The 18,686-nt window shown below is 32.5% G+C and overlaps 3 protein-coding genes across 4 annotated transcripts; all 3 read left to right on the top strand.

The window, feature by feature from the left end:
• LOC109358040 lies at window positions 804–1,940 on the top strand. Its single transcript, XM_019602107.1, has 4 exons — window positions 804–951; window positions 1,033–1,148; window positions 1,257–1,414; window positions 1,541–1,940. The coding sequence occupies exons 1-4, from the start codon at window positions 804–806 to the stop codon at window positions 1,938–1,940; spliced, it is 822 nt and encodes a 273-aa protein (XP_019457652.1).
• Window positions 5,932–9,238, top strand: LOC109358851 (G-type lectin S-receptor-like serine/threonine-protein kinase At4g27290). 2 transcript variants are annotated; one of them, XM_019603331.1, is made up of 7 exons: window positions 5,932–7,494; window positions 7,611–7,816; window positions 7,901–8,111; window positions 8,203–8,440; window positions 8,559–8,709; window positions 8,787–9,109; window positions 9,144–9,238. In XM_019603331.1, exons 1-6 carry the CDS (start codon window positions 6,072–6,074, stop codon window positions 9,087–9,089), a joined length of 2,532 nt encoding a protein of 843 aa, XP_019458876.1. In that variant the 5' UTR covers window positions 5,932–6,071; the 3' UTR covers window positions 9,090–9,109; window positions 9,144–9,238. The 2 variants fall into 2 exon arrangements, with proteins under 2 accessions (XP_019458876.1, XP_019458875.1); XM_019603330.1 differs by having other exon boundaries at window positions 8,787–9,238.
• Window positions 12,242–12,767, top strand: LOC109358090 (calcium-binding protein PBP1-like). The gene has a single exon (XM_019602165.1). The coding sequence runs from the start codon at window positions 12,332–12,334 to the stop codon at window positions 12,701–12,703; it is 372 nt and encodes a 123-aa protein (XP_019457710.1). The 5' UTR covers window positions 12,242–12,331; the 3' UTR covers window positions 12,704–12,767.

The following is an 18,686-nucleotide window of genomic DNA, read 5'->3' as shown; positions in this document are numbered from 1 at the left end:
TGACACTAGTAGTTAGTATTGGGGAAAAGAATTGGCACAAGTAACCATAATGTGTGAATTCAAGAATTGTCAATGGTTTCCATATTGTGGGTGTATTCGAGAGCGATTCTTACAGTGTAATAAGAAATCATATAATAGAGAATTGAACTGTTTTATCATGTGGATGACTTAGTTAATAGTCTGTTTGTACAATTTTAGCAATACCATGAAATGTCTTAAGAGAGTGACCTGGTCGTGACTCAGTCAGTAAATATTATTTCGTGTCATTCAGAATTGTTGCGAGCTACGTAAATAACATATTTGCACTACCGTTTTCTCAGATATAGCAAATGCATTTTTTTTCCTGATTAGGTCATTTCACATTGATTCCATGTATTTAGTGCACGAACAAAATGCTCAAAGTTTATGAAGAACAATCATTCAAGCACCAAGATTAAACTGATGCATTTAATATAAAACTATAACATGAACACTAGTGAGTGAACCATGCTAACATCTTTAACCAATCTTGTCAAATGTTAAAAGTGTTAATCAAACAATTAGGAATTTGAAAGTTAGTTAAGAATTTCCATTGTGTTTGGTAGTTAGAGTTAGTTAAGCCACTTATAGAAAGTTGTATAAATACATTGTGGCTAAGTACATTGAATTTACTTCTTCTTCTCCATTTAATATACACGTTTATTCTTCTTCTCATTCATTCTCTATTTTCTATTCTTTCTTCCATTCTAATCTTTCTTCATTGCTTGTTTCAACATTTGGTATCAAAGAGCTACAAAAGATTCAAAACCAATTCTACTGCAACGATGGCTCAACTAGCTGGTAATTTCACGACGAATCTTCCTGTGCTAGATGGTAAGAATTGGACCAAGTGGAGTATCCAAATGAGAGCCATTTTTTGCTATCAAGAGGTGTCTACTTTAGTCGAGGAAGGCTTGCCGATTCTGGAAGAAGGTGCGACTGAAGCACAATGGAATGCTTACAAATAGAACAAGAAAAGAGATTGCAAAGCCATTTGTCTCATTCACCAAGCAGTGGATAATGCTCACTTTGAAAAGATTGCGGGATTTGCAACTGGAAAGGAGGCTTGGGATGTGTTGGAGAAGCATTATGCAGGGGCTGCACAGTTGAAGAAGATTCGTTTGCAAACAGTGAGAATACAATAAGAACTCATGCAAATAGAAGAAGGAGAAAGTTTTTTTGATTTCTTCACAAGGATCATTAGCCAAACAAATGCAATGAATTCTTGTGGAGAAAAGATGGAGGATGCTGCAATTGTTGAGAAGGTGTTGAGAACTGTGACCCCTAAATTTGACCATGTGGTAGTGGCCATTGAAGAATCTGGGAGAATTGAAAGGATGAAGATTGAAGAACTCCAAGGGTCTCTTGAAGCTCATGAACAAAGACTCAATGAAAGGTTAGGGGATAGACCTTTACATCAGGCATTGTAGACCCAAACATCAACAAAGAAGGAAGGTTTTGGTGCAGGAAACTTCAGCAAAAACCAATGGAAGAATTCTGATTCTAAATGTGGACTAAGAAGAATGTTTGATTATCAAGAACAAACAAATAGAGAAGGTAGTCACAAACAGTCTAAAAATTGGAAAAGGAAAGCTGATAGAAAGAAGGTGAGGTGCTATAATTGTTACAAAATTGGTCACTACCCATTTGAATGCCATGCACCAAACAAGAATCAGCACCAAGTAAAGCAAGATCCTGAGGCAAACCTTGCCAAAGGTGAGAATGATGACTTTGAGGATGAGGTTGTGCAACTAATGATGACAACTATCAACCACAAGATTGGAATAGATACTTGGTATCTTGATTCAGGATGTTCCAATCATATGACAGGTCATAAGAATTGGTTGGTGAATTTTGATTCAATCAGAAGAAACAAGGTGAAGTTTGTTGATAATAGAGTTGTGACAGCTGAGGGGACATGAGATATACCATTGAGGATGGTAGGAGGGCATACATAACATATGTATTATTTGTTCCCAACATGAAGACAAATCTAATAAGCATAGGTCAACTACATGAAAAAGGGCTCAATATGGAACTACACAATGGATTCATGGAGATATACGATAGCTTGAAGAGGAGAGTTCTAGTTGCACCACTCTTAAGCAACAAAACTTTTCAAGTGAAGCTAGGAGCATTGAATTCCCAATGCCTAAATGCTGAAACCAGTATATAAGAATCTTGGCTTTGGCACTTGAGGTATGGTTATCTTAACTTCAGAGACCTTAGTTTACTAAGCAAGAAAATTTTGGTTTCTGGTCTGCCTGAAATAAAATTACAATTGCAAACTTGTGATAGTTGCATAACTAGCAAACAAACCATAACTTCCTTCAGCAAACATACACAAATTAAGGCTACTAATTTACTGCATATAGTATATTCAGATGTGTGTGGACCCTTTGAGGTTCTATCACTAGGAGGAAATAGATATTGTGTCTCCTTTATTGATGATTTCAGCAGAAGAATGTGGATATATCTCATCAAAGCCAAAAGTGAGGTGTTTGATCATCTGAGGAGGTTCAAAGCAGTGGCTGAAAAACAATCTTGTAGGCACATAAAGGTCATAAGAACTGATGGAGGAGGGGAATTCACATCAAAGGAGTTTGAGAACTTCTATGTTGATCATGGCATAATCCATGAAATAGCAGCTCCCTACACACTCCAACATAATGGAATTGCAGAAAGAAGAAATATGATTGTGATGAACATAGTAAGATGTATGCTCAAATGCAAAGGATTACCACACAATCTATAGGATGAAGCTGTCACCACAACAACCTATGTACTGAATAGATGTCCACCTTAGAGTTTGAACAATAGAGTTCCTAGGGAAGTGTGGACAGGAAAAAGGCCATCTGTAAAGCACTTGAAGGTATTTGGATCAGTATGCTACAAACACATACCAGATCAGACCAGAAGAAAGCTAGATGACAAGAGTGAACTAATGCTTTTTGTGGGATACCATCCAACAGGCTCTTACAAACTCTTAAATCCTTCAACAAACTAGGTGGTGTTTAGTAGAGATGTGCTCTTTGATGAGTTGAATTCTTGGAATGATGTCCTCAAAAGAACTGAGCAAAAGAAGACACTACCTCTAATTCCTACACTAGAAGATCAAGAAGATCATGATGTGCAAATTGGTGGTAACCCTGCTCCAAGGTCAGATGCTACTAGTGCTTCACCTAGACCAACAAGAGTGAGGCAGCTACCAAGGAGGCTAAGAGAATATGAGTTGTTTCTTGATGATGCTATCCAGATGAAGGTGATCTGATTCACTTAGCACTAATGGGAGAAACTGAGCCAATCACCTTCCAACAAGCAATGAATGAGGATGTTTGGTTCAGTGCAATGGATGAGGAGCTCAAGGCTATTGAAAAGAACAATACTTGGGAAGTAGCAAGCCTACCAGTAGGAAAATCACCAATACTAGTAAAATGGGTATACAAGGTCAAGCTTAGGCCAGATGGTAGCATCTCAAATCATAAGGCAAGACTAGTTGCTAAGGGATTTATGCAAAAAGAAGGGTATGACTACACTGATGTCTTCACACCTGTGGCAAGATTTGAAACAGTAATATTGATTATGGCCTTGGCAAGTTGGTTTGGTTGGAAGCTATGGTAGCTTGATGTCAAAAGTGCCTTCCTTAATGGGCCTCTTGAGGAAGAAGTCTACATAACTCAACCTCCTGGTTTTGGCATAAGTAGTGATGGAACCAAGGTGCTGAAATTGAACAAAGCGCTATATGGCTTGAAACAAGCGAATTGACTCTTTTCTGAAATCCATTGGATTCATCAAATGCAAGGTGGAGCATGGAGTCTATGTGAACACAACAAGCACAGGAGATACAATTCTACTATGCCTTTATGTAGATGACTTAGTTATCACAGGAAGTAGTGAAGCCGAAATTTTGAAACTAAAATGAAAGCTTAACTCTGAGTTTGAGATGACAGGCCTAGGGGAATTGGCATACTGCCTGGGACTAGAATTCCTAAAGACCAAAAGTGGAATTATAATGCATCAAAAGAAGTACATTTCAGATGTACTAAGCAGGTTCTAAATGCTGGATTGCAAACCAGTAACAGGGCCAGTAGAAGGTAAGGTTGGTTCAGATGATTCAGCAACTGAAAAAACAATTGATCCAACACTCTATAGAAAGATTGCAGGCTGTCTCAGGTTCATTTGTCACAACAGGCCTGAGATAAGCTATGTTGTTGGAGTTATTAGTAGGTATATGGCTAATCCCAAGCAAAGTCACATAATTGCAGCCAAGAGGATCATGAGGTATCTTAAAGGAACCATGAACTATGGGATCCTGTTTCTCAATCAGAAAGAGGAAAGTGAATCATACTTTGTTGGCTACTCGGATTCGGACTGGTGTGGAGATAAAGAAGATTGGAAAAGTACATTTGGATATGTGTTCTTCATGTTTGGTACCCTCATATCATTGAGTTCCAAGAAGCAAGATGTTGTGGCACTCTCTACTTGTGAAGCTGAATACATTGTTGCTTGGAATGCAACATTCCAAGGATTGTGGTTAACATCCCTGATATCATAACTAAATTGTGGAGAAATTGGAAGGTTTGAGCTAAAAGTTGACAACAAATCAGCTATAAACTTGGCCAAGAATCCAGTTACCATGGAAGATGCAAACACATTGAAACAAGGTTTCATTTCCTAAGAGATCAAGTTGAAAAGGAAAAGGTAAAACTTGTTCATTGCCCGACTAAAAATCAGATTGCTGATGTACTAACCAAAGGCTTGAAGGTTGAGAGATTCAAGAAGCTAAGGAAAATGAATGTCCTAAGTTTTTAGTTAGGATAGAAGTATATGCATTTGTATGAGTAGTTTGCTATATTGTAACTCTTTGATTAAAGGAGAGTGTTAAAAGTGTTAATCAAACAGTTAGGAATTTGAAAGTTAGTTAAGAATTTCCATTGTGTTTGGTAGTTAGAGTTAGTTAAGCCACTTATGAAAAGTTGTATAAATACATTGTGGTTATGTACATTGAATTTACTTCTTCTTCTCCATTGAATATACACGTTTATTCTTCTTCTCATTCATTCTCTGTTTTCTATTCTTTCTTCATTACTTGTTTCAACATCAAACTCTTCAACTTTTTAATGAGAGTGTAATTGGTTTTATTATGTTTTGTCTAATTTAAATTGATAGTGCATTAAAAAATAATTGTTGAATTCTGTTTAAAAAAACTGGATGAACTTCAACGTATATACTTTTAACTGTCAGATATTTTTAAGAAACATAATTCAAATTCTTTCTTGGTTTTTATAAGCAAAGTGATTTATTTAAGGAATATCAAGAGGAAGTCACATATGTTGTCCCAAAATGTGTATCACTCTATATATTTCTTTATTCTCATTGGCTAGAAGATCAAATCTAAATTTAATATTATCAATTTTATATTTTCTAACCAATAAGAATGAAGGAGTAATGGAATGATCACATCTCGTATAAAATATATGCTCAATCAACAAGGTTTAACTTGTTTATTTCACCATGTTACATGCCTTACCCTTGCTTCTCCTATAATGAGACTCATAAAAAATGGAATCTCCACTCATATTCTAACATATTTTGTTGTTTTTCGGCAAAGTGGGGCAAGTTTTCACCACTCACCATCCCTCAACCTTCTTCCAAGGCACAACTGCAAGTTTGGAAATGAATCACCTCTGAGACTGGGAGCACGAAAATGGAAACAGCTTTAGTACTGACTTCTTCTGGAGAATATAGAATATATTGAGTGATTAAAAAAATGATGAAGCTTTAGGATATAATTGAGGAAGTACTATAAATTAAAATTATTACTTCCCACATTTTTCTTGAAAAATGAAGATGATGACTTTGATTATGGATTAGACAAGGACATGCCAGATAAATCAAGACAAAATGTTGCAATATTAAGCTCAAAAGATTTGACCTTCTAAATAGAATAGTAGTAACCAACGACTTAGACTTGTTCTCCCATTCATTATGTAATTTGGCACCACCAAACTACAAAATATATAGCCTCCCCCTTGAAATTTCTCACTGGACCCATGTACAGCATGAGGAAGCCATGGTTCTGGCTTTCTCTTTTCATCCTCTCCTTCTCTTTTCAAATCGATCCTTCTCGCGCAACTCTAGCTTTCATCTCTACAAACCAGACTCTTTCAGGTGACCAAGTTCTTCTATCTAAAGATGGGATGTTTGAACTTGGTTTCTTCAAGTCAGGTAATTCCTCTAACTACTATATAGGCATGTGGTACAAAAGAGTCTCTCAAAGAACAATTGTTTGGGTAGCAAATAGAGACCAACCAGTGTCTGATAAGAACACAGCTGAGTTAACAATATTGGAAGGTAATTTAGTTCTCTTAGATGAATCTCAGAGTCAAGTTTGGTCAACAAACTTCAGTTCTCCAACCTCAGGTTCTGTTGTAGCTACTCTTTTAGATAATGGGAATCTCATTTTAAGAGATAGTGATGCATCAGATTTTCTGTGGCAGAGTTTTGATCATCCAACAGATACATTTCTTCCTGGTGGCAAACTTAAATTGGACAATAAAACAAAGCAGCCTCAGTATCTAACTTCATGGAAGAACAGTGAAGATCCTGCCACAGGTCTCTTCTCTCTGGAACTAGACCCTAAAGGATCCACTGAATTTCTCATTCTTAGGAATAAAAGTGTAGAGTATTGGACGAGCGGGACATGGAATGGACAAATTTTCAGTTTGGTTCCAGAAATGAGGTTGAATTACATCTTCAACTTTTCTTTTGTGTCAAACGAGAATGAAAGCTATTTCACCTACTCCCTGTATAATACTTCAATTTTGTCACGGTTAGTTATGGATGTCTCAGGGCAGATCCGGCAACTGACGTGGTTGGAAAACACTCAGCAATGGAATTTGTTTTGGTCACAGCCCAGACAGCAATGCGTTGTTGATGATTTCTGTGGTGCATTTGGGAGCTGCAGTGAAAGTTCATTGCCATATTGTAGTTGTCTACCTGGTTTTGTGCCAAAGTCACCATCTGAATGGAACCTTCAGGATTACTCAGGTGGGTGTCAGAGATCAACAAGGTTGCAATGTGAGAGTTTCAATCCTTCTAATGGGGAGGACGAGTTCCTCGAAATCTTTAATATGGCATTACCAAAAAATGCAGAATCTGTGAGAACAAGGAATGCTGAGGATTGTGAATCAATCTGCTTGAACAATTGCTCTTGTAGTGCTTATGCATATAATAGTAACGGTTGTTCAATTTGGATTGGAGACCTATTGAATCTTAGACAACCATCTTCAGATGATAGCAGTGGAGGAACTTTGTATCTCAAACTTGCAGCATCTGATTTTCCTAATGCAGGTAAAGGAAAATCCAAAAGACTGCCTTTGATTCTTGGGATTCCTCTTGCAAGTGTGGTTGTTATTCTGACATGTGCAGCTGTTTATGTTTATATACGGAAAAGGAAAATTGCTCGAAAACAAGGTAATGGTTTTATTTATTTATTTTGGGATTTTGAATTGTTTAGGAGTCTTTAATCTGCTAAAAAAATCTTCATGCCCATAAGCACTCAAAGTTACACATTTCTTTGTTGAGTTCAGAAAGGGAAATGATTCAGAGAAATAGAGGGCGCTTTTATGACAGTGAAAGAGAAGTGAAGGATTTAATAGATGAGGGGCATTTAGAGGAAAAGGACAATGAAGGTATAGAGGTACCATATTTTGATTTTGACAGCATAATAGTTGCAACAGACAACTTCTCACTTGCAAATAAGCTCGGACGAGGCGGTTATGGTCCCGTATACAAGGTGACCTAGTCAGCTCCATTTTAGTTCGGTTGCATTCTTGCCAACTAAGTTTTCAGTGATGGCATGTGTTGATTTTTGTTTTAGGGTAAGCTTCAAGATGGTCAAGTTATTGCAGTAAAGAGGCTTTCCAGTGCTTCAAAGCAAGGTTTAAGGGAATTCAAGAATGAAGTTATTCTGATTGCCAAACTTCAGCATAGGAACCTTGTAAGATTAAGAGGCTATTGCATCAAAGGAGAAGAAAAAATTCTACTTTATGAATATATGCCTAACAGGAGCTTAGATTCATTTATATTCGGTTAGTTTTAAATCTACTTATCAGTATGTTTTAGTGTATTATAAATATTTTTATAATTGCTAATTATATTATGTCAAATGGTAAATGGAAGATCGGGAACAAGGTGTACTTTTGGACTGGCAAATGCGATTTGACATAATTCGAGGAATTGCTCGAGGGATGCTCTATCTTCACCAAGACTCTAGGCTGAGAGTAATTCATAGGGATTTGAAAACTAGCAATATTCTTCTAGACAAGAAGATGCAACCAAAAATTTCAGACTTTGGATTAGCAAAAATATTCAGTGGCAAGGAGACTGAGGGGAATTCAGAGATGCTAGCGGGAACTTAGTAAGTTGATATGTCTAAGTATAAAGTTATTATCGTTTATACCGGTAACCATTAATAATCCCTCAACTCAATTTAAAAGGTTTTTTTCACATGCCTCCTGACAGTGATTTCTTTGCAGTGGATATATGGCTCCTGAGTCGGCCACAAAGGGATTTTTTTCAGCCAAATCTGATGTTTTCAGCTTCGGTGTGGTCCTACTTGAGATTATCAGCGGGAAAAAGAACATGGGGTTCTATGAGTCTGAACAAATTTCAAGTCTTATGGGTTATGTATGTTTCTCTTGTTACACACTTTAAATTTGAGGTTTTTCATTTCTTTTCACTGACTTCTTTCAACATCATAACAGGCCTGGAGACTATGGACAGAAAAAAGGTTGTTGGATTTAATGGATTTGTCTCTGTGTGAAACTTGCAATGTGAATCAATTTACTAGGTCTGTACACATTGGTCTTTTATGCGTACAAGATGATCCGAATGATCGACCATCCATGTCAAATGTTGTGACAATGCTTGGTATTGAAACCCTCCCAAACCCTACACAACCAACCTTTTATGAAAGAAAGGTTCCAACCAACCATGCTTCTTACAGTAAACTAGCAACAAGTTTGCAACTTGATAGTATCTACGAAAGCTATCAAGATGGTCGATAATAATCTAAGTCAAATGAGATAGGTATTCATGCCTCAGATATTTATTTTCATGATCCTGTTTCATCCTATTGTCTTACTTAATATCCCATTTCAGAACTCACATTTGTATATAATTGTGACAGTGCTAGTTAATATAGTGATAGTCATAATATGCATGATTGGATGCATTTCTTTCAAGCCATCAAAATTTCACTCTAGCCCAAAAGAAATTGAAATCATCTTCACAGAGGAGTAAACACAATCACCTTATGAACAACCAACTATTGTATGCAATTGCACGTAATTCCAACTTATCAAACTACCAATTCAAATAAGTGAACTACCAATTGAAGCAAGATTCAGCACACCTGAACTAATTTTCACATGTGAAGCAGTTAACTCATCTTTAATTCACACATAACATTATCATCTATAATTCACACACTTACCATCAAAGTTAACACATGTTAACACATTAAAATGATACCCTTCACAGAATCTGGTTTCTCTTGAAGCTTGATTTATTAATCTTTCATGTGGGGCATCTTTTCATGTTTTGTATGAGTATATCAGAAGCTATTAAGATCACACTAGGGCGCGGGAACGGACTCTACCCGTTTCTTCACATCGACAATAAAATTTAAACTCGTATCTTTTGTGAAATATGAGTTAAATCCTTAATAAATAAATAGCTTAAGGTCTTAACATATCACTCCTCTTAAAATTGTAAAATACCTATGTACATTGTAAACTACATTGTTAAAAGTATTTTGCATGTGTTACACATATCTCTCCCCGCCACTAATTATCTATATTTTATTTAATTATTTTTTATAAAAATATATCTAAAAATTAAAAAATACGGTACATATTAAAATTTTAGGGACCAGGTAAGATAACATAGTTTCTTACATGAGTAAATACTTATTCTCTTTCGATAATAATAATAGATATTATATAAATTTAAGTGTATAATATTTGGGAGCACATGTTGTCTTATACTTTGTGTCACTCCATGTGTTATGAGACCAATCAGAAAAATATTTAATAATTAAATTTTAACTTAAATATATTTTTTCTGATCAATCACAAACTCATGGCACATGAAATGGTACAAAGTGTGGGACAACAGATGTGTACCCATAATATTTATGCATTTTAGTGTAAAAATTTATAAACATTAATACATCCTTCAACATTCATTTATGAATTTAACATGTATACATTGACAATGTAAATGTTTTTTACACTGTCAGTCAATCATCCATCATTGATTTATTAACCATCGTTGACTCTCAAACAAAAGAAATACAAATCAACGGTGGATGATGTGCTGATAGTGTAAAAAACTTTACACTGTCAATGCACAGATTTTAAACTCTTCATTTATTTTATTTATGTTACTTTTATGTAAGAGTTAATGATGATTAGAAATGAATTATGGATAATACAGTGTAAAAAATTGGTAGTATATACATAATTAATTTGTGAATAAAAATATTAATTGTTCTCCTAATTTTTGAATTTTAAGAATTTCAATTTCTGAACAAAAAAATATATACATATTTTTCTCTAAATTTCAAGGTTAAGTACACAGAAAAGTAGCTCCTTAGCGGCTCTAATTGTGTTTACTCAACTATTCAAGATATGTGAACATAGCAGGAAAAGGAGAAGGGACATTCAGATTTAAGAATATTATGTTCGTTCAAAAAAGTACACACTGTGAAGCTTAACCGATGTTTCCACTTTGAACTACAGAAGAAACCGAGAAAAGAATCCACCCAACCAACAACCAAGTATTGCAGGACAAATTCTTTAGGCCTGGCCTTGGGTTGATATGTTCCTTATTAAATGTTAAGTGTTTGACCCAATCTCTTGGTCTCCCTTTCACAACAATCTCCTTTGTCTCAATAGCCGAAAGTCAATTAAAAAATTACATTTATTAGATAAATAATCAAATCAAATATGATGTAATATTTATATATTGTTAGTATAAAAATTTAAACAAAATTAGTACCTCGTATATTATTCATTTATATATCATTTTTTTGAAAATTCAATGATAATTAAACATAAATAATGGATGATGCAATTATATATAAAGTTCATATACATTTTTGTGTCAAAGTTAATTAATAAAAACAAGAGGTGGCTTAGAGACCAAAGAAAAAACTTAATTACATAAGATAATAATATGCCAATATAAATTATAATAGTCAATGAATTTTAACTTTATTTATTTATAGAGTAAATTACATTGATATCCTTTGTGTTTTAGTGTAATTACATAAATTATCTATCTCTTTTTTATACATGCAACAACTCCTAATTTATGTATATACATTTCAATGATTACCTTTGCAAGAGAAATAACATGTGATACAATATAAGAGTGATTTTAAACAATATTTCTTTAGAATTGTTGATGGATATTGTAAAAAAAATAATGAAGATACATTGACTTTATATTATTTGAGTTTGTCTCCAAAATATTTCATATTTTGTTTAACTTAATTGTATTTGTCACATATTTTTTTTAAAAGATTAGACTTATTTCTCATAGAGGTGATCAGTGTAATGAAAATATATAAATTATGGGTTTGTGTAGGTATAGAAAAGTGAGAGATAATTTGTATAATTTCACTAAAATCCAATATTATCAACTTAATTTACTCAGTTGTATAAATATAATAGTAATTGGTAATCATAATCAAAATGAAAGATAATATACCTTTAATATATTATTATGTTTGTATATAATGTAGAAAAGAAATCACTTAAACAATGAAACTAATATCATAGAGAAATTAGGAAGAGGTTTGCATTTTAGAATCTAATGTGAATGAACTTAAACAAGATTTATATGTAAACTCATTAATTGAATACATTAATATTATCTATTTATCACATTCAATAATACAAATGTGTACAATCTGTGTTTTGAAGAAAGTGTGTATAATATGTGTTTTGAAGAACTTTGACAAAGCTTTTTAGACAAACCATACAAACTTATAGGAAAGAGGGATGCAACTGCATTATGTTGTGTACTATCAAAGCAACTAATTATTCTTTGTTCCTTGGCTTTCAACCTAAGAGGGTTCATCATGTTTCTTTCCTCCCTTTCCTTGAACCCCCTTCTCATCTATCCATCTACATTCTATAAATACTTCATTATCATAATCACTACCCTCACCAAAACAAACTCACATTTATCACATACTATTTATTTATTCCTTTACTTTGTCTAAGGTCAAACAAAAAATATGGCTGGGTTTGGCAAAGGATTCATTGATTTTGAGGATTTGTTGCCCATGATTGCTAACAAAGTAGGGGTTGATGGTCTCATAAATGAGCTGTGTAATGGGTTTCAGTTACTGATGGACAAGGACAAAGGGGTGATCACTTTAGATAGCTTGAGGAATAACTCTATTCTATTGGGTTTGCATGATTTTGAGGAAGATGAGCTTGTGAGTATGATGAGGGAAGGTGATATTGATGGAGATGGGGTTCTTACTCATATGGAGTTTTGTGTTTTGATGTTTAGATTAAGTCCACAATTGATGGAAGAGTCTTGGTTTTGGATTGAATATGCTATACATCAACAACTTAATGACCATAGTGATGCTTCTGTTTGAACCACTATGGCCACACACACTAGTTTGCTGCTTTTTTTCTTCACTTTTTGTCTATAGGGATGGGGGAAAAAATACTTGGAACATGTCATTCTTGTTTCAGTTATGTTTAGCTTCAAATATAAGGCATCCTTCTGCCATTGCTAACCATGCTCTTTTCTTGATTTATTTTCATGAGTTAAATTGGATAGAAGACTAACTACAATTATGAATTATGTCCCTATTCTCATTCCACTAAAGAACAAAGAATTAGTTGCACAATTGGAAAAATACAAAGCCAATCAAGTAAAGTTATTTTTTCATTGATAAGGGGGAAAGATGTTTGCTTTCACACGATATTAAGGTACAAGCTTATGAAAGGGATAGATTAAATAACTAGAAATCCTTTTAAGTGTATTTTATAGTTTGGGAGACTTTTTCTCCTTCATTTTTTTTATTCAAAATTTCACTCACAAACAACTTTGGTAATTTTGTTATAAACAATTCAAAATTTTCACACACTTTCACAATAATAAGGCTATTTTGAGAGTAATGATAAATCTTCTAATGCTCAGAGGTAGAGTTGTGAGAATTTGACCTGACTAGACTGTCCAATTGGTTCGATCGTTGACCGGATTTAAAAATAACTATGATTTATGATCTTAATCAAATTAGTGGTTGGACTGCTCTAAACCATAAAAATTATGGTCTGCAGTTAAAACGGAAAAACATGAGAAATGAACCAGATGATTCACTTAAAATTTAAAAAAATGAACATTACTCTAATATTTTATTTTAATCCGATCCAAAAATAGAGATGTATTAGTTCAGTATACATAATTATTAATTATATAAACTTTTACATATTTATATATAATTATATATTTATTGATAAAAATTATTAATTATATATAAAATCATCTAGTCTACTTAGAATTATTTAAGCTGATTAAACCTACTATAAAACTTCTTCTAGTATGATGTCCGGTGGGGTTTCACCATATTAGTTAGGGTATTATTAACACAAGAGAGTTACAAGATGTTCAAACAAATGAAGCAAAATATGAGTACATCGTAAAGCCAAACTTGGCTAGTCCCGTCTAAGGCACATTTTGCCAGCAGATCAGCTACAGCATTCTCCTCCACGGGCTTCTAATACAAAACTTGACATTGGGCTTATTTGTTTGGGTTAAAAATCACTTGGATTCAATATGATGTTTATGAATCAAATATTATATATATATGACAAAACAAAACAAAAACAAGAAAACAAAATGTGAAGGTTGGGCCTGTCGTTCCCATTTGCTTATTAATCAGAAGTCTCGCTAAAGGGTGAGTAAAGGTTGGACGTCATAAAGTTCAATTCCACCAAAATTCAACACAATTTAATAGTTAGGCTGGATAAAGTGACATCATTATTAGCTTTAAATTTGACCCAATTCAAAAGCTATTAACATTTATGTCTTTTTTATTTAAAGCGTGATTACATTTTTACCCTTAAAATTCAAAAGAAATAATCACTTCTCTCTACATTACTGGAGATGAGTCTTACTCATAAATAATGAATTGTATTAGATTAGAGCATTTGGATTGACAATTGATTTTTTTGTCTTTTTTTAATAGAAAATTTATTTTGAACAATTTCATCAGATTAGAGCAAGTGGATTTACAATTTTACATCATTGTTTTTTTGCAACAATATCACCAATTTTTTTCTATTTTACAGGTGAATAAAGCCAAATAAGTTTTAGCATATGATGATAAAGGCATATATGTGGTTAATTATTTTTAAGGTTGAGACGATCAAGATGACAACTTGAAAACAACAACATGAGGATGTTGTCATATGTTGTGCACTGACAGCCTTGTTGAACCCTAGAGGATAAGATCTTACTCTCTTAATCCTCCTAGTGTCATACAAAAATTATTGAATTTTAGTCGTATTTGATCATGGATAAAATTCAATTCCAATTAACTTAGGCTCATCCCATGGATTATTACTAGGAATAGAACTATAGAAATATCTTATAAATCAAGGGAAATAAAAGCCAATGACAAGTGTAAACTTGTGTATATAATGTCATGTCTAACAAGTGGCATAGCAAAATCAAAGTAACCAGGAATATTCCATGCTGAACCTACAATAGAACAAAGGGAAAATAATGTACTACTACATTTATCTAATTACTGACAAAAAGTGGCACTCACTCGAACTCCTATAATCATTCAATTCGGAGAATCAACACAAAGGGAATAGTACTATGATTAAATGAACGAAAAATTGCAACATGAAATCTATTTTTACTATAGCTAGTATTCATTATATTATTATAATGATTATTGTACAAAACTCAATCATTCCCACACTAAAACAAACAAAAAACTATGAATCAAAGCACGTGCATGTTACCGTCCTACAATGAAAACCAATTGTTCATTGACACCATAATATGTTCATTATGAATAATGAAAAAGGAAAGTGATATAGTTAGTTAAGATTGAGTTTATCTTTAACACCTTTAACAACTTTATATAATAAGCTTATAAGTTCGCCTTTTGCATATTTACATCGGTAGTAAAGCAAAGATAAGTAGTGGACATGATGAATAAGAAAGGGTCATAGTAATTATATGTTCTCGTATTTTAATGTTGATTTGAGACACATTTGAAACATTGGTTATTTGATTAAGTTATTTGACGCCGACAATATATTTTCTAAAGAGACTCTTGAATAATTCGTATAAGAACGAAGGAACGAGACAAGTTTGAGTTTATTTAAGAATATATAGTAACGTGTCAAAACAGAAAGAATCAATAATTCTACGTTCATATCATTGATAGAGCCAAACACCTGAATGGATTAATGATCACACATTTGAAAATTAGAAATCCCATTATCAAACACCCCCGGTAAATAATAATAATAATAATAATAATAATAATAATAATAATAAATATATATATAAACTAGATAACAATGAGCAGAACATCAGTTCAAAAAACTAAGACAAATAACTTATTTTTTGGGTTAATTAACCACATGCATTCTTATTATTATCTCTTGAGATGGAGGTTTTATTCCGATAAAAATCTTTTGTCTCAAACTATTTCTCATATCAATAAAATATGTGTCAATTAAAAATTAAACATTTATAATTCTTTTTACTTTAATATTAATAGCAATAGAGATGATTTGAGTCACAGAAAACAAATCCTTATTCTAAATGCAATACTTGAGCTTGAGAGAAGCAAGTACATACCACCTATTGATAAAAAGCAAAAAAGAAATATAAAAAAGCAAAAAAGAAATAAAAAATCCAATATTAAATAATCAGCACTATTTACACATGCTAATGTTAACGACCTACTAACTACATTCCTACAAGATCTATCACAATAGTCATAATTAATTAATTTTGTTTGAATTGTAAAGCTGGAGATGAAGTAGTTGCTATATTTTCAACTAAAAACTGTAACAAGAAGCTTCTTGGTTCTAGATTCTTCTCCCAACATTAGTCCTAAGACTTCCCAACAAACATGCCTAGTTGAGGCATAGTTGTTGGCCTCACTAATGAATATATAATAGATAAGAGAACCTAACTAGTGTTCTAAAAACATTATTTTAAGTTTTAGAATATATAAATTTTACATTAAAAAGTAATGCATATTTATTATCTTAAAAGTTTTAAAATTACGACTCTCTTAATACATTTTTTTCTTTGCTCATTAAATAATTTGTCTGGGACAATTATTATAAAAAACGATAAGTCAATTATATCCATATCCAAAATGGTGGGTCACCTAAAAAACAAGTGGAACGTGATGCAACCCCAAATAAAACAAATATTACAGTTGAGTGTAGCCCATAAATAAAACTATTAGATAATTCTAACAATGCAATAGTTAGATGACAAGTTCTAGCATATGGTTCTGATAATAATGAAAGCAATAAATTGCACAAATTACACCTGAAATACACTACATCTTAAAAATTAATATTCTAACCAAAGATCACTTAAACAGATTTCATAATAAAACAAAGTATGATTTTGTCATGACGTCACCAGGTTCTGATTATAATCTTTATGGCATTGGCATCCCATAACAAATATCTTAGAATTATGTCATCTGAATCTATAATTCGTACATGTACATTATTTTTTTAATGAAATTGTCAATAGTTTCATTAAGTTAAAAGATAAAAGAGATGAACTGAACTTCCAACAAGGAATCGAAACGTACAAATTAAAGTGTATTTCAAAAGTTTAGCAAAATTAGGAGCACTATAAATCAAATAATTACTTTTCTATTCATTTCGACTTTTCTTGTCTTGTTCACACGATTTATGTCTTTAAAAGGATCGGTTAAAATACAAAGTGCCCCTTCTAGCGGGCACTTAAACTCGTTGTGCTGTTTATTCTCTGAGTATTTCGAAATATTAAAACTTCCCTTCATATCCAACAAAGGTGAAAAATAAATAAAATAAGCAAGTACTAAAATCCTATTTAATCGTAGCTTTAACATTCTCACTTATTCCATAATTTCCGCCACTTTAGAAAATTTATATTGACTGTTTTTTTTTGTTTTTTTTCCTACTTGTCCTTATAATTATTCTTGCAAAGTTAATAGAATGTGATAGTAATGAATATGAATTATTAAGGATAATTTTGGTCAAATTTTATATATCATCAACTATATGCATTACCATAAACTCAACTAAAGTGGAATGGGTAGAGTATTAAATAATAGTTAATAATCATATCAAAGCCAAAATAATTGTTAGATGACATATAAACTTTATATCAATATTATTAAACTCATATCAGTCAATGACTCGGTCAGGGTACTGGGTCAATGAGTCAATGGTTCAACCAGTGGGTCAATGATTGGACCGATTAACTCAGTTTGCATTAAAATTCTAAAAAATTCATAATATTATATAACAATATTTAATAATTATATATTCAAATTCAAAAAACATTATCATGCACAATTAAACAACAAAAAAACATTTTACTACTATAAAATGACACAAGTAAGTTGGTAACATCGTCAAACAACATATGAACTATATTTTAACAACAACAAAACATTCAATAAATTTAAAATTTAATTAAACAATGAAGATTTTGTTATAATGTAAACTAACAAATAACAAACATAACTACAAATAAGTTAAAAGTAATTATTTTTCACTGAGATTTGGTTGTTTTTTTTAAAAAAAGATTTGATTGACTCGGCCGGTCAAACTAGTTTAACCACCTGAGTCACTAGTTTTATGCTTAAACTGACCGAGTCAACCTAACTTGATACAAAACCAGTTAGATGAGAGACTCATATCAATTAGATATCTGGTTCATGGTTGAACTGGTTGAACCGGCCAGTTTGAGCCGAGTTTTATAACACTACTTTAAATATTACCACATGGGTTTATGGTATGTATTTAAAATACTCCATTGATTTATGCACAATTCATTTCAACGACTAATTAAAGAGATTAATCTTTATTTTGTTGGCCGGGGACAATTTGTACAAAAGAAATACTGAAACTAATCATTTTCATATTTCTCTTTAATTATATTATTTTGTTTGGATATGTATATTTTGCCCCCTGGTCTGATACTAACAAAGTTATTGAAGAAATAAAGAAAAAGAATAAAAAAGAAGCAAAAGGAAAGGAAAGTGGAGGTTGGAAGATATTAAAAGCACTCCCTTGGATTCCATAAGATAAATCAATCATATCTTGAAGATTAATAGGTGGAGCACACATATGTCCCTTGGGTGAGAACCATCTTTTTCTATTTGTTTACCCAATTTAGTCCGATCATAATTATTTATATATTTAACGATATTCATCTAGTTTATGGTTATTTTAATGTAAAAATTTAGATTGAGTCAATATTTATATTTAGATAAGTGCAGTGTTTGTTCTTCCCACCGATTTCTCCCTCCTGTTTAAATACATATTTCTTGAATGGTGCATAAATAATGACATTTTTTTAGCCCA

Source organism: Lupinus angustifolius, chromosome LG10, assembly GCF_001865875.1.
Source record: "Lupinus angustifolius cultivar Tanjil chromosome LG10, LupAngTanjil_v1.0, whole genome shotgun sequence".
Taxonomy (NCBI): domain Eukaryota; kingdom Viridiplantae; phylum Streptophyta; class Magnoliopsida; order Fabales; family Fabaceae; genus Lupinus; species Lupinus angustifolius.
This window is presented reverse-complemented; position numbering and strand designations above follow the sequence as displayed.

What these genes read in the sequence shown, in the direction of transcription:
- LOC109358040 (XM_019602107.1), top strand. Translation starts at nt 804, where the DNA reads ATGGCTCAACTAGCTGGTAATTTCACGACGAATCTTCCTGTGCTAGAT. An exon ending in CTTGCCGATTCTGGAAGAAG is followed by an intron (nt 952 to 1,032) that starts GTGCGACTGAAG and finishes TTCACCAAGCAG; the next exon opens with TGGATAATGCTCACTTTGAA. An exon ending in GAACAAAGACTCAATGAAAG is followed by an intron (nt 1,415 to 1,540) that starts GTTAGGGGATAG and finishes TGGACTAAGAAG; the next exon opens with AATGTTTGATTATCAAGAAC.
- LOC109358851 (XM_019603331.1), top strand. Translation starts at nt 6,072, where the DNA reads ATGTACAGCATGAGGAAGCCATGGTTCTGGCTTTCTCTTTTCATCCTC. An exon ending in CTTAGATTCATTTATATTCG is followed by an intron (nt 8,112 to 8,202) that starts GTTAGTTTTAAA and finishes GGTAAATGGAAG; the next exon opens with ATCGGGAACAAGGTGTACTT. An exon ending in GAGATGCTAGCGGGAACTTA is followed by an intron (nt 8,441 to 8,558) that starts GTAAGTTGATAT and finishes ATTTCTTTGCAG; the next exon opens with TGGATATATGGCTCCTGAGT.
- LOC109358090 (XM_019602165.1), top strand. Translation starts at nt 12,332, where the DNA reads ATGGCTGGGTTTGGCAAAGGATTCATTGATTTTGAGGATTTGTTGCCC.